The 14,746-nt window shown below is 31.6% G+C and overlaps 1 protein-coding gene across 1 annotated transcript; it reads left to right on the forward strand.

Moving 5' to 3' along the window:
• The first annotated feature begins 11,513 nt into the window (after positions 1-11,513).
• LOC142525365 (putative membrane-associated kinase regulator 2) lies at positions 11,514-13,063 on the forward strand. Its single transcript, XM_075629639.1, has 2 exons — positions 11,514-12,738; positions 12,831-13,063. Exon 1 carries the CDS (start codon positions 11,612-11,614, stop codon positions 12,734-12,736), a length of 1,125 nt encoding a protein of 374 aa, XP_075485754.1. The 5' UTR covers positions 11,514-11,611; the 3' UTR covers positions 12,737-12,738; positions 12,831-13,063.
• Positions 13,064-14,746: the final 1,683 nt, after the last annotated feature.

Raw genomic sequence — 14,746 nt, forward strand, 5'->3', positions numbered from 1 at the left:
GTCTTTTGTGCTTATATTAGGATATTTGAACAATTTTCAATAATATTCAAATGTTATTTAAAAAAAATAGTTTTGATTGAGCAATTTTCAATAATATTCATAGTTATTTTAAAAAAAATAGTTTTGACCATGGTTATTCCCAAAATTTCCCGGAATAAACTACAGAGGAGATTTATAATGAGGAGACGAGGCATGATTTTTAAGTGAATAAAATTGAAGTAGTCATTTTTTTTTAATCTAATCACATGTTATCTTTCAATTCATTCTTTCTACTTTATTAGAGATTGTTTGTAACCTTCTTTTTCAACTTTAAATAGAGATGGTTTGCAACAGTTTTAGAGATTACAAACACTTTTAAAATCTTTCAAATGTTCAAATTATTACAAATTAAAATTGAAAAAAAATGTTTTGCATGTGATGTGTCATTGAGCTAAATTGAAAATGAATTTTTTTCATTAACTTATCCAATTTGGATTTTTGATTTATTAATTTTTTCAAATTTTGATTTTGATATACTAATTTTTAATTTTTGGCTATTTTGATCTAATTGATGACGTAACATTGTATAAATCGACAATTTTTTATGTCACATCAGTATTTTATTGTGTCACATCAGTATTTTGGAGTGATATTATTACGAAATATGATTGAATACCAAGAATTAAAAGTTAGTACACCAAAATTAAAATCTGAAAATCTAACCCGTCTAAACTCAAAAGAACGAATGAAAAAAAAAAGTTATTTTCCCTAAACTAAAATTGTATGAGATACCAATAAATTGATGATATCAATAATGTTTGTTTTTCATGTTATTTTGCACATCGTTTAAACTTTAATATAGAACTTTTTTTTGTAAAATATTTATTATATTATTTACTTAATAAATAATTTATATTTATATATATCATGTTACTTTTAAACACCGTCTGATAAAATTAAATTGCATGAATTAATGCATAATTTCTCAATTGTTATTTTTAATAAATATATATAATTTTGATACGTTGAATATTTATATTAATATGATTGAAATAATATTTATTTATTTATTAGATATACAAAGACACCGCAGTCTCTCTTTCAGCACATTCGTGATGAATCAGTTGATGGATAGGTTACGATGACTGACAAAATGACTGCTAAGTCACATGACTCCTCTGTCATGCCCATCGCACAACATTATAATTATCAATAATGAATAGATTCAATCCAACCAACTATTTGATTAAAAAAATTAAAACTTTTTGTTTTTTAATATTATTTACTTCAGCTTCTCGAATCATTTATTCAAACCGAAGATTTTTTTATGTTTTAGCCTAGCGCAAAAAAATATATATTTAATGTTTAATTTTTATGTATATTTTTTTAATCAAAAAATATGATAATATATATAATAAATTATATAAATAAAAGACAGATAAAATATATTATAATAAAAAACTACTCTAAGAAGAGCATCCAAACAAAATATAAAATTCATGTTTTGCGTCAGTATATAATCAGTTGAATATTACTCAACTTATAGTTTTGTAAGCAAAAGTATTAATTAAATTTTTCATAATCAATTTTTCGACCACTTTTTTCCACGATCAATAACACAACAAAGTCATTTAGTATTTTTCTTGTAATATATTTGATCAGAGATAAATTTCGAGCAACTTCAATATTAGATCAATTAAGTTTTGGCGGTTTAACCAAAGATCAACGGAGATCTTTAAACGAAAAGACAACTAAATTTACTGAACCACCTCTCAAGGCCTACCGAAATGAATTACGAGACCAGATGAAATGAAGAGAGTAACTGATTTGCAAAGCTTATCGAATCATAAATCAATCAGTCAGACTTCTCATATAAACAACCCTGAATCCGTCAGAATCGAGGCTCAGTTGAATTGTCAGATAAAAATTTTCGTATTTAAGCAATCTCTGATATTTATTAGAAAGTCTGAATTCCGTTGGCATTACTCGTAGTGTACTGTTGTCAAAAAAGATATTGACGTGAAAAATGACATGACCAACTACCATTCTATTAGGAACTGATATAATATTTGATTTTACTTACCACTGGATCAAAGAAGATATCCGCCAGTCTAACTCTCTCGGATCTTTGGAAAAGTTCAAGCTTTCAAGAGCCCAACTAATAAAAATTTCATGGCACACACTTGAGTGTTTTAATCAGATCATTAAAGATATTTTGTGCTTAATATTATATTTACGAAATACTTGTAATATAACAATAAGTGTACTTATCATTTTTGTTAAGTGAGTTACTAAGAGTTTTCAGTTAAGCGGTGGTCTTGTTGAAGGGGACGGTTGCAAAGTGTTGTAATTGTCAAAGTCTTTTTGCAAAGAAGAAAGAGTAACATATGAGTGATTGAAGTCTCCGAACATCCAGAAACAAATTCGTGTTGTCTTTTCTTGTTCCATATTTAATTTGATAGCCTAATTATTCTTATCTTAAGCCAATTTGGTGTCAAACATTATTAGTGAGTCTATTTACATGCAGTAACAACTTGCTGGCTTATTGATACCCAACTAAAAATAGTTTTATTTTAGCGTTGCTTATCCAACCGAAATATTTTCTGAATTTTTTAAGTTTATTTATTCACCTCCTTCTAAATCAATATATGATCCTAACATTCAGTCTGAAAAAAAAAAATCTTTTTGCATACGCAAATTTTCATAGAGTACAAAAATTATGTATCCAAGTGTCAGAAAATAGTCTAAAACGGATTGATAAGATTACCATTCATTTTGTTTGTATCTATTAATGTTTGGATTATAATTGTTTTAGTTGTTAAAAGTTGACAAGTGCACTTCTTATTTTGTTATTAACACTTCTTGTTCATTATTACTACTGGTATTACTTTTTGTATTGCTTGGAAAGTTCGGTTTGTCGACAATTTTTAATGGCCATTTTCACGTATACAACATAAAAAACCTTGAACTTCTGTTTTTTCAACTTAATTTTAAAACTTGGTATCCACTCAAAATTGAATATCGAAGTAAGCACAATAAAAAGTTTACAAGAGCTATCGATCAATAATATTGCATGTATAAGCAATAATAAATAAAAAAATCACCAAATGAATCCCAACTTATAATTTTGTGGAATTTCGATTAAAATCTTACATGAATTTCGATTTTTGAGATACTATTAAAATTTTCGTGAATTTTTCAAAAATTTCGAAAAGGAAAATGTTTTGAGATTGATGTTGCTGAAATCCGGGATGGTAGTTGGGAGGTCGGGTCTTCACTTGAGGAGCTCAGATCGGACCTTCGAAATCTGAAAGCACAAACAAAAACGTTAGAAGGGGGCCGAAAGGTTGTTCCGGCATAGCCCCTCGACCTCAAGTCAGAAAATAGAAAACAGAGAGAATATTGTGTGTGTACAGTGAGTGAGTATATGAATGAATAAAGAATGAATGAAACCTGATACTTATAGGAAGAAGATAGACTCCTGATTTGGTAGATTTAGATTCTCAGAATCTTGCACATTATTAGGTTAAATCTTAATGGACTTTACCTTTTTGGGCTTGGTTTCTGTGAGCTACCCGTTAATGTCTAGGTAAGAGCTCTCATAGGCATGATCCCCCCTATAATATTGGTCTCTTGAAAGCTCGGCTCGGGAAGTTGGCCAAAACATTTCCAATGGGCGCGATAACCCTATCTTTTCTGTCACGATTACGGGCGTTTGGGAGGTCGGCCGAGATGACATCCCGCCAACTTCGTGCGAGTGAGAGGACTCCCAGTCAAGGCTTTATCGCGTAGGTGACCTCCCAGAAATTTCTGAATACTATGCCATTAACTATCTGGGCTATCGAAAGTGGGCCGAATCCCTCTTCGGTTCGAGGGTATCAGAGATGGTTCAAAGCCTAAAGTTTCATGGGACACATTCGTGTTATAAAGTGACATAAACATAGGGTTATAAACGAATTAAGCAGGTTCACGAGCTTTTTGAGCAGACTCGATAGATATTTGATTCTTATTTGAAATCATCGAACTCGAGTCGAATTCAAATATGTTCAAAGATTTTTCCGGAATGAAGTCGAGCTAAAATTATCTTATTCGATATTTCACGAATTTTAATAGTTCATTAATATAATATTATTGTATATTATATTTTATATACACACATTTTAAACTTTCAAACATCCATTCTTCGGTCTTAATATTCGAGCAATAATCTAAATTGCTTACATGCAGATTCAAACATTTTGAGTCGAATAACTTTTTTATCATCAAATCGGATTCGAGTTAAAATATATTTAATTTGAGTTTTAAAATTTTACTAATATCGAGTCCAATTTGTTTTGTGGATAACTAAACTCATCTCTCAGATAGACAATAGGAGAGACGAATTGAATTGAATTCACGTAAAATCAAATCTGTACCATCAATAGTAATTAAAAAACCTAATATATTGTATCGATATAAATAAAAATTATCGGTAAAAAATAGAGGTGTCAATCGGGTCGGGTTTAGGGTCAATCCGCGAAATTTTTTAATTTTTTTTTCAACCCGAACCCGAAGCAACCCGAAAACCCCCAACCCGAATACGAACCCGTCTAACCCGACTCAATCCGTCTAATCCGCTTAACCCGAATTTTATTTATTTTTAAAAAAAATAATGAAAAAAATTCGAAAAAATAAAAAATAATAATATTTTAATTTAGACACATAATAACAAAATTTCCGATTTAAATTTGAAAGTTTAATTGTAGAAAATTAAAGTATATTTACTAAATCAAACAAACAATTGTTACAAAAATAAAAAAATATACAAAATAAATATTAAATGATGAAAATTTATCATATAAATATACAATAAATTTTGTTCAAACATACAATGTATAAAAATATAGGTAATATTTTCAAAAAAAAAGTTTTCGGGTCAACCCGCGACCTAAACGGACCCAACCCGAAACCCGTCTAACCTGGCACTAACCCGATCTTACTCAACCCGAACCTGAACCAAACCCGAAAAACACCAACCCGAACCTGATTTTTTTCGTGTTGGCTCGTGTCGAGTTGACGGATCGTGTTGTATTTTGAGACCCCTGATAAAAAAATGTCAATCTATGCCAAGAATGGTTTAACTTACCCACACTCCCATTGATTGATGTTCCCACTGCTTTGTCGCCAGCTCTACTCTGTTCACTTCCAATATTTATTTCTTTATTTTTTAAAAATAATAATAATAATTTTTATTTCTAAAAAAATAGAAAAATGTTGTGAAAAAGTAAAAATTTATAGTAAAAAGTAAAATCTCAAACTCTCAAAATTTACCAAACAACACACTTTATAATATTTTTCTCTCTACTCAATTGTAATTTTCTTCACAAATGAGAGATCTATTTATAGGAAATCTTTACAAATAATCCAAAAAATAAAATACATCATTACCTACATCATCACACACTAATTTTCAATATTTACAACTCTTATTTTCAACATTCAAATATTCAACATTCAAATATTCAATAAACACATTTTAAATATATTTTTCAACACTCCCCCTTGTGATGATGATCATAATGATTGTCTTCATTACGTGTTTTTATACTGCCTCGTTAAAAACCTTACTAGGAAAAACCCAGTGGGATAAAAAACATAGCAAGGGAAAAAGAGTGCAGTCACATAAACTCCCCCTCATGTTGACACGAACAATTCTTCACAAATTTCGTAGATTGCGCATCCCAATATTATATATATGCTTTCTGAATATTGATGTAGGAAGCGCCTTTGTGAAGAGATCTGATGAATTTTCACTTGATTGAATGTGACGAACATCAATACATTTATTCTTCTCAAGCTCCTTGGTGAATGCGAAGAACTTAGGAGGAATATGTTTAGTTCTGTCGCTTTTTATGTATCCTTCTTTCATTTGAGCAACACATGCAGCATTATCTTCATATAGTATCACAGGCTTCTCGTCGAATGATAATCCGCATGAGATTTGGATATGTTGGGTCATTGATTTTAACCACACACATTCACGACTTGCTTCATGTAGTGCAATAATCTCGGCATGATTTGATGAAGTTGTTACGAGCGTTTGTTTCTGTGAACGCCAAGAAATTGCAGTGCCTCCACGAGTAAAAACATATCCAGTTTGGGAACGTGCCTTGTGTGGATCAGATAAGTATCCAGCATCGGCATAACCAATTATACTTGGATTAGCATCTTTTGAATACAAAAGTCCCAAGTCTGTCGTTCCTCGTAGATAACGGAATATATGTTTAATTCTGTTCCAGTGTCTCTTTGTTGGATATGTGCTAAATCTTGCCAACAAATTTACGGCAAAAGATATATCAGGCCTTGTACAATTTGTAAGATACACAAGGGCACCGATAGCACTTAGATATGGTACTTCTGGACCAAGAATATCTTCATCATCTTCACATGGTCGGAATGGATCTTTTTCTATGTTTAATGATCTAACAACCATTGGAGTACTTAAAGGATTTGATTTATCCATATTAAAACGTTTAAGGATCTTTTCTGTATAATTTGTCTGGTGAACAAACATTCCACATTCTTTTTGTTCAATTTGTAAACCCAGACAATACTTGGTTTTTCCAAGATCCTTCATTTCAAATTCTTCCTTCAAGTATGACACAACTTCTTGAATTTCCTTATTCGTTCCAATGATGTTTAAATCATCAACATATACAGCAATAATTACGCAACCGGATGTTGTTTTCTTAATGAAAACACAAGGGCATATTGAATTATTTACATATCCCTTTTTCATCAAGTGATCACTTAGCCGATTATACCACATTCGACCAGATTGCTTTAACTCATATAATGATCTTTGTAATTTCACAGAATAACATTTTCTGGGTTTTGAACTTTGTGCTTCAGGCATCTTAAATCCTTCAGGGATTTTCATATATATATTACTATCAAGTGATCCATATAAGTAAGCTGTAACAACATCCATAAGACGTATTTCTAAATTTTCAGATACCGCCAAGCTAATCAAATACCGAAACGTAATTGCATCCATCACGGGAGAATACGTTTCTTCATAATCAATTCCAGACCTTTAAGAAAAACCTTGTGCAACAAGTCGAGCTTTATATCTCACTATTTCATTTTTCTCATTTCGCTTTCGAATAAAAACCCATTTGTATCCAACAAGTTTTACACCTTCAGGTGTAAGGACTATAGGTCCAAAAATATTACGTTTATTTAGCGAATTCAATTCAACCTGGATGGCTTCTTTCCATTTTATCCAATCCTGCCGATTTTTACATTAACCAAAAGATTTTGGTTCATGATCTTCATTATCATTTATGATGTCGATTGCCACATTATAAGAAAATATATCATCAATTTCTTCTATATCTTTTCGATTTCATATTTTTCCAGTATTAATGTAATTGATAGAGATTTCATGATTCTCGTCAGTTTGTGGTTCTGACAGAATATTTTCATCATCATGTGTTTCTTCAGGAACATCATTCTCTATTTTGTGATCATCATGTGTTTCTTCAGGAACATCATTCTTTATTTTGTGATCATCGTGTTTCTCTATAAATTTTCTTTTTCGAGGATTTTTATCCTTGGAACCGACTGGCCTTCCACACTTCAGGCGTTTAATGACATCATTAGTATCTTCAATTTGTTTCTTTGGAATTTCAATTCGAGCAAGGGCATTTGCAGCATGTATATATGATTTAGTTACCCCTTTTGTGTCAGCAAATGCATCTGATATTTGATTGGCTATTCTTTGCAAGTGTACAATTTGTTGTACATCTTTTTCACATTGTTTTGTTCTTGGATCCAGATGTAACAATGATGATGCATGCCATGTAATTTCTTTTTCGGTATGTTTCTGTTCTCCCCCTAACATTGGGAAGATTTTCTCATTAAAATGACAATCAGCAAAACGTGCTGTGAACACGTCGCCTGTCTGAGGTTCAAGATATCGAATGATTGATGGACTATCATAACCGATATAAATTACAACCTTTCTTTGAGGTCCCATTTTCTTTCGTTGCGGTGGTGCAATAGGCACATACACCATACATCCAAAAATTCTCAGATGAGAAATGTCTGGTTCTTTACCAAATGCAAGCTGCAATGGGGAGTATTTATGATATGCACTTAGTCTGATGCGAATTAATGAAGCAGCGTGTAAAATTGCATGTCCCCACATAGAAATAGGGAGCTTTGTTTTCATAATCATTGGTCTAGCAATCATTTGCAGACGTTTAATCAATGATTCAGCCAATCTATTCTGTGTATGTACATGAGCAACAGGATGCTCAACAATGATTCCCATAGACATACAATAATCATTGAAAGTTTGGGAAGTAAATTCACCAGCATTATCAAGTCTAATTTTCTTGATTGTATAATCGGGAAATTGATTCCTCAATTTTATTATTTGAGCAAGTAATCTTGCAAATACAACATTTCGAGTTGACAATAAACATACATGTGACCATCTGCTGGAGGCATCAATCAATACCATAAAGTATCTGAATGGTCCACATGGTAGATGGATTGGTCCACAAATATCACTCTGAATACGTTCAAGAAACATTGGTGATTCAGTTTGGATTTTGGCTGGTAATGGTCTTATAATAAGTTTTCCAAGAGAACATGCTTTACATTGAAACTTATTATTCTGAAAGATCTTCTGGTCTTTCAGCGGATGACCATGTGTATTTTCTATAATTCTTCGCATCATTGTTGAACCAGGATGTCCCAATCGATCATGCCAATTGGTTAATATTGAAGAATTATCAACTACCATGTTTGATTCAATCGGACTTATATGTGTATAATACAATCCAGTAGGGAGCATTGGTAGTTTTTCAATCACATATTTCTTTCCTGATTTATATGTGATAAGACACATATATTTCTTATTCCCTTCATTCATTGTTTGAGTATCATACCCATGGGAATATATATCATTAAAACTCAACAAATTTCTTTTCGATTGTGTTGAATATAAAGCATCATTGATCAAAAATTTTGTACCATTAGGTAACAAAAATTGTGCTTTACCACATCCTTTAATCAAGTCTACAGGACCTGATATTGTATTCACCGTTGTTTTTGTTGGTTTTAGTTCCAAAAAATATCTTTTATCTCGGAGGATAGTGTGCGTTGTACCACTATCGGGTATGCAAATTTCATCTTTGCTCATAGCATTTTCCATTTTTTGAACTTCAAAAAAATATGCAATGAAATAAAATTACTGGCAATAAATATTTAAATATAACACATATCATAATTATACAATAAAACATTATATGGATACATGAAAAATAAATTATTGTACATTTATATTCTACCACTATATTGTTCATTTTCAGAGAAATCATTGAGAAAATCTGCAGCATCAATATTGTTCATTTCTATCCCACCAACATATTGATCATTTCTAGAGAAATCATTCATAAAATCACCAGCATCAAAATGAGTTGAATCACTCAAATGGTCACTGCGTTCAGTGAAGTTGGTCTCCTTTTCTTTTCCCTTTAATGATTCTTTATAAAGTTTACAAAGGTGTTCAGGTGCTCGACAAATTTTGGACCAATGTCCTGGAGTACCACATCTGAAACAAGAACTTTCATATCTTTTTGAGTGATTCTCATTAACACTTGTATTCTCATGATGCCTTTTCTGTGGATGGTTTGGGACGCTCTTTTGAGATGAATTATAAAAATAACTATCTCTATTGTTTTCAAAACCACGGCCTCGACCACGACCACGGCCAATTCCACGTCCACGTCCACGTCCACGACCTCGACCTCGACCTCGACCTCGACCAAAACCTTGTCTTTGAATTTGATTTTGGTTTCCAGGTTTAAATTCATTTTTACTTACAGCATTTACTTTTGGAAATGCTGTTGATCCAGTGGGTCGGGACTGATGATTTCTCATTAATAGCTCGTTGTTTTTTTCCGCCACAAGAAGATAGGCGATGAGTTCAGAATATCTCGCAAATCCACGTACTCTATATTGTTGCTGTAGAGTAATATTTGATGCATGAAACGTGGAAAATGTTTTTTCAAGCATTTCCGATTCTGTGACCTCATGTCCACAAAATTTTAACTGCGAGATTATTCGATACATCGCTGAATTATAATCGCTGACTTTCTTAAAATCTTGGAATCTTAACATATTCCATTCATCACGGGCGGTCGGAAGTATAACTTCCCTTATATGTTCAAATCTTTCTTTCAATCCTTTCCACAAAGCCATGTGATCTTTTTCAATTAAATATTCACATTTCAATCCCTCGTCGAGATGTCGACGCAAAAATATAATGGCTTTTGCCTTTTCTTGTGATGTCGATATGCCATTTTCTTTTATTGTCTCACTTAGACCCAATGACTCAAGATGCATTTCTACATCGAGAGTCCATGGCATATAATTTTTTCCCGTGATGTCAAGCGCAACAAATTCGAGCTTTGTCAAATTTGACATGGTGGTACTAAAAAAAATTACGATGCATTTTATTAGTTAATGAATATTGCAATACAAAGTAATTGATAAACAACAAGTACAAGCATTTGTAAAAATAAAGAAAACACACGAGGAGGATATTCTCCGATAAATAAAATACTCGTGAGTATGATAACCAAAATAATTAAAAATAACCTTGAGAAAGTCATCTTCTTTTTTCTTCGAAAATTTAGTGAAGAATAATTTTTAGAGAAGAAGAGAAAGTTGGAGTGATTGAATGTGTTTATGAGATCATATTTATAGGGCAAAAACTAGCCGTTTTGTTACCGTTTATGACCGTTGGTGTATAAAAAAATAAAGGTATGTATTTGTATAATTTTATGGTAATAATATGGTGTATATAATATTAGACATATTTAAATAATTATGTATATCATATCATATTATTATAATGATGTGTCATAAAATATTTTATTTAAAAATCTTATAGGCTTTTATACTTGTCGTATCCCTTACCGGGAGTGTGGGATGTCGTCTTAACATCCTCCCAGGATTTATAACAAGTTTTTGAAAAATTTATTTTTATTATTAATAATAACATTATATTATATATTAAATATATTCACAATAAATAAATAACAGTAAAATAAATATTATTACTTTTGTTACCTTTTTCTTCTGTTTGGAGCTTGGAAAAGGATGAAGGACTTTTAGAGCTTCGTGCTGATAACGTGTTGTGAAAAAGTAAAAATTTATGATAAAAAGTAAAAATCTCAAACTCTCAAAATTTACCAAACAACACACTTTATAATATTTTTCTCTCTACTCAATTGTGATTTTCTTCACAAATGAGAGATCTATTTATAGGAAATCTTTACAAATAATCCAAAAAATAAAATACATCATTACCTACATCATCAGACACTAATTTTCAATATTTACAACTCTTATTTTCAACATTCAAATATTCAACATTCAAATATTCAATACACACGTTTTAAATATATTTTTCAACAAAAAATATTTTTTTGTGAGAAAAAAAAAAGAAAAGAAAAGAATAATTTTCCATAAAAACATAGCTCTGTCTATAAAATCTCCATGAATGGAGTGAACACTCAACAGTCGACACATTCCCAACATAGTCAGTACACTAGTTCTGGTACTCCTACCAATAATGGAAGCTTTCTCTTTACTTAAATACTGGAGAAGCGGCGGCGACGGTGGCGGAGGAGGATGTCTTACAGGTGTCGTGGAACAGGACTCCGCCTCCACTCCGACAATCGTCACAGCCGCCGTGAGTCCTTGCTCCTCCAACGGAGAAGATGGTCCATACTTCGACCTCGAGTTCACGCTCCCTGAAGATGAAACCGACGCTGAAGAAGATGAGACAACGCCAAAATTCCAGGAAAATGATGATACAAGAACTCCAAAAACGGAACGTGGAGATGAAACTGAAGATGTGTCCCGCGAGGAAGAAGAATCGGAGCATGGAAATGGAGGAGATCAGAAATTTACGGTTGAATCTTCAAGCATTTTGCTGAACGTTTCGGAAGAAACCTCGTACAGCTTTCCAGTTTCTTTGCTGAAGTCAGCGACCAAAATTCGTGTACTTTTGCTCAAGTTCAAGAGATCAAAAACTGAGAAATCGGAGAATAACGAGAAAACCGCGCGAGAAGATGTGGAAACCCTGAAATTTCAAGAAAATCAGGGTACTAAAACAAGTGGTAAGTTTTTTACTGTGAAATTTAAGGTTGAGGAAGTGAAAGGCCCACTTCTCTCTCTGTTTATCAGAGAGAATAATTCTAAGGAAAAACAGGGAAAAGGGCCAAAGAATAGCGAGGAAAATTTAGATTTAAGTGGAGTTTCAGATGACAAAAAGTTGATCCAAAAGTATTTGAAAATGGTTAAACCTTTATACGTTCGTGTTTCAAAGCGTTATGTCGAGAAACTGAAGTTTTCTGGGCAGTTGAGCTTCTCGGGTTCGAAGGGCGGTGGCACAGCATCTTCTCCTCCATGTGTGCCGATGGAGGAAGAAGGACCGGCAGCGGCTGAGGCCGTTAACGCGCCGGCCGAAAGAATGAAGAGTCGTGTAACTCAACCTAATGGAGCATTACTGCAAACAGGGCCGAAAGTAGGGCACAAACAGTTGGGTAAAAGCCGGTCAGCGTCAGCAGCCGTCGCAGCGTCTCCGCAGGTGAAGGCGGCAGCACCGGACCGCCGTGATGACTCGCTGTTACAGGTTCAGGATGGGATTCAAGACGCCATTCTACATTGTAAGAGATCCTTTCAACGCCTGTAGAGGTAAATTAATCTCCACTTTCTTGAAATTTAAAAATTTCTTATGTTATAATTTTATAAATAAATATTTTTTTTCCTCTGATGAATTTTTACAGGTCCCGTTTGTTGACTGATCCAACTTGGATTTTTAGCATTTATATTTTCTGGAAAGATCAGTGGAGAACTGGCTAATTAGTACTTAGTTATTATTATTGTAAATTAAATTATTAAATTAAATAAATTAGATGGTCAAAGTGCTTAAATTAGGGTTAAAAGCACTTAGGTTTTGGTCTTTTCAACTTTGAATGCTTTGAAGGTAGTGATTAATTAAAATGATGGATTTCCTATTTGTCCATATTATATATAATAATTCGTTTATTATAAAATAATTACATACATTGAATCCTTCATTCCCTATATGTTAACGTTGAAAATTTTTGTTCTCTTTGTAAGTCTCTTGTGATATGGTCTCACGAAGTAGACGGGTCAAGATTACCGATATTTACAATAAAAAGTAATACTCTCAGCATAAAAACTAATGTTTTTTCATAGATGATCTAAATAAGATATATGTCTCACAAAATTACAATTCATGAGATCTCACACAAGACTTTACTTTATGTGAAATTGGGGCAAGTCGAAATTTTGGATGAACGTGTAAATAAATAATATTGGGATTATTAAAATATATGAGTTATAGATGATAAATATTATTGAATAAATATAAATATATTTGATTTGATGGATTAAATTGATTATAGATGATAAATTTATGTGTTTATTATTATTATTTTAAGTAATCAAATTAGTATAAATAAACGAATATGTGAATTATTTGATTATTTGAAATAAATAATTAGTGATTTGATTAATCTGAAATAAATAAAATTGCAACATGATATATGATTTGATTGAATTATGAGATCGTTTTACGAATTTTTATATGTGAGATAAGTCAATCTTACTGATATGCACAATAAAAAGTAATACTATTAGCATAAAAAGTAATAATTTTTTATGGATGATCCAAATAAGAGATCTGTTTTATAAAATAAGATCTGTGATATCGTTTCATACAAATTTTTGTCAATATAATGTTTTGCTTTAGTAATATTTTAAATCACAGAAACATAATTTTTTTCCCTGTTATATATATGCATGGGATAAGTACTACGTACAATCCAATTTTCAAACAATTTATCTTAAAAATGATTATTTAGTATTATATTTTTTTGGTTTTTCCACAATTTTTATTCACATTTAAGCTCTTATTAACTCTTTGGTTTGTGCATATATGCTTCTTCATTACTCTCAAGTATTTTATTTTCTGTTGAAATCATAAAGTAACTTACAATTATTAGAATAATAATTTGTAATGATAATATGATATTTTGGAGGATATAAAATTTTTGATCAAATCCATTCTTACAAATCTTCTGTTTGTATCTCTATAATTTTTTTTACTAATCTAGTCGATTTGAAATATGATTTGTATCAAATTGAATTTTCTTTCTAACTGTTTTGTTCACCGATCATTTTGATAATTGGTCTATGAGGTATCATCAAAACACTTCAATTCGTCAAATTTTCACATGATGCAGAAAGTGTTTGTATAACTTTTATAAAAAATTAAGATCTAAGATGATTATTTAATTTTCACAAGTGTGCATTCTTGTCATTTGACAAGAACGTTGATCCTTATCCACTAATTTTTTTTCCTATGGAGTTTGGTTTACTAATAGTCTAATACAATATTCATGGATGCATGAGCATGATCAATGTCAAGTGACCCTTTTTATTTTTAATAAATAAAATATTTTAAAAAGTTGTGGGTTAGCCTTGGCCACAAGTTCACGAGCTATTACCATTGGAAATATCTGGACCTCTTACTTAATTCCACTACTCAAAATATCGGTGTTAATGATATCCTCTCATTTAATCATGTAGGACATTTTCAATTAAGAGTGTACATCTTTCGTGAGATGATATCACGGATTTTTATATCTGAGACAGATCAATCTTGCTCATATTT

Source organism: Primulina tabacum, chromosome 14 (genome assembly GCF_025594145.1).
Source record: "Primulina tabacum isolate GXHZ01 chromosome 14, ASM2559414v2, whole genome shotgun sequence".
NCBI lineage: Eukaryota > Viridiplantae > Streptophyta > Magnoliopsida > Lamiales > Gesneriaceae > Primulina > Primulina tabacum.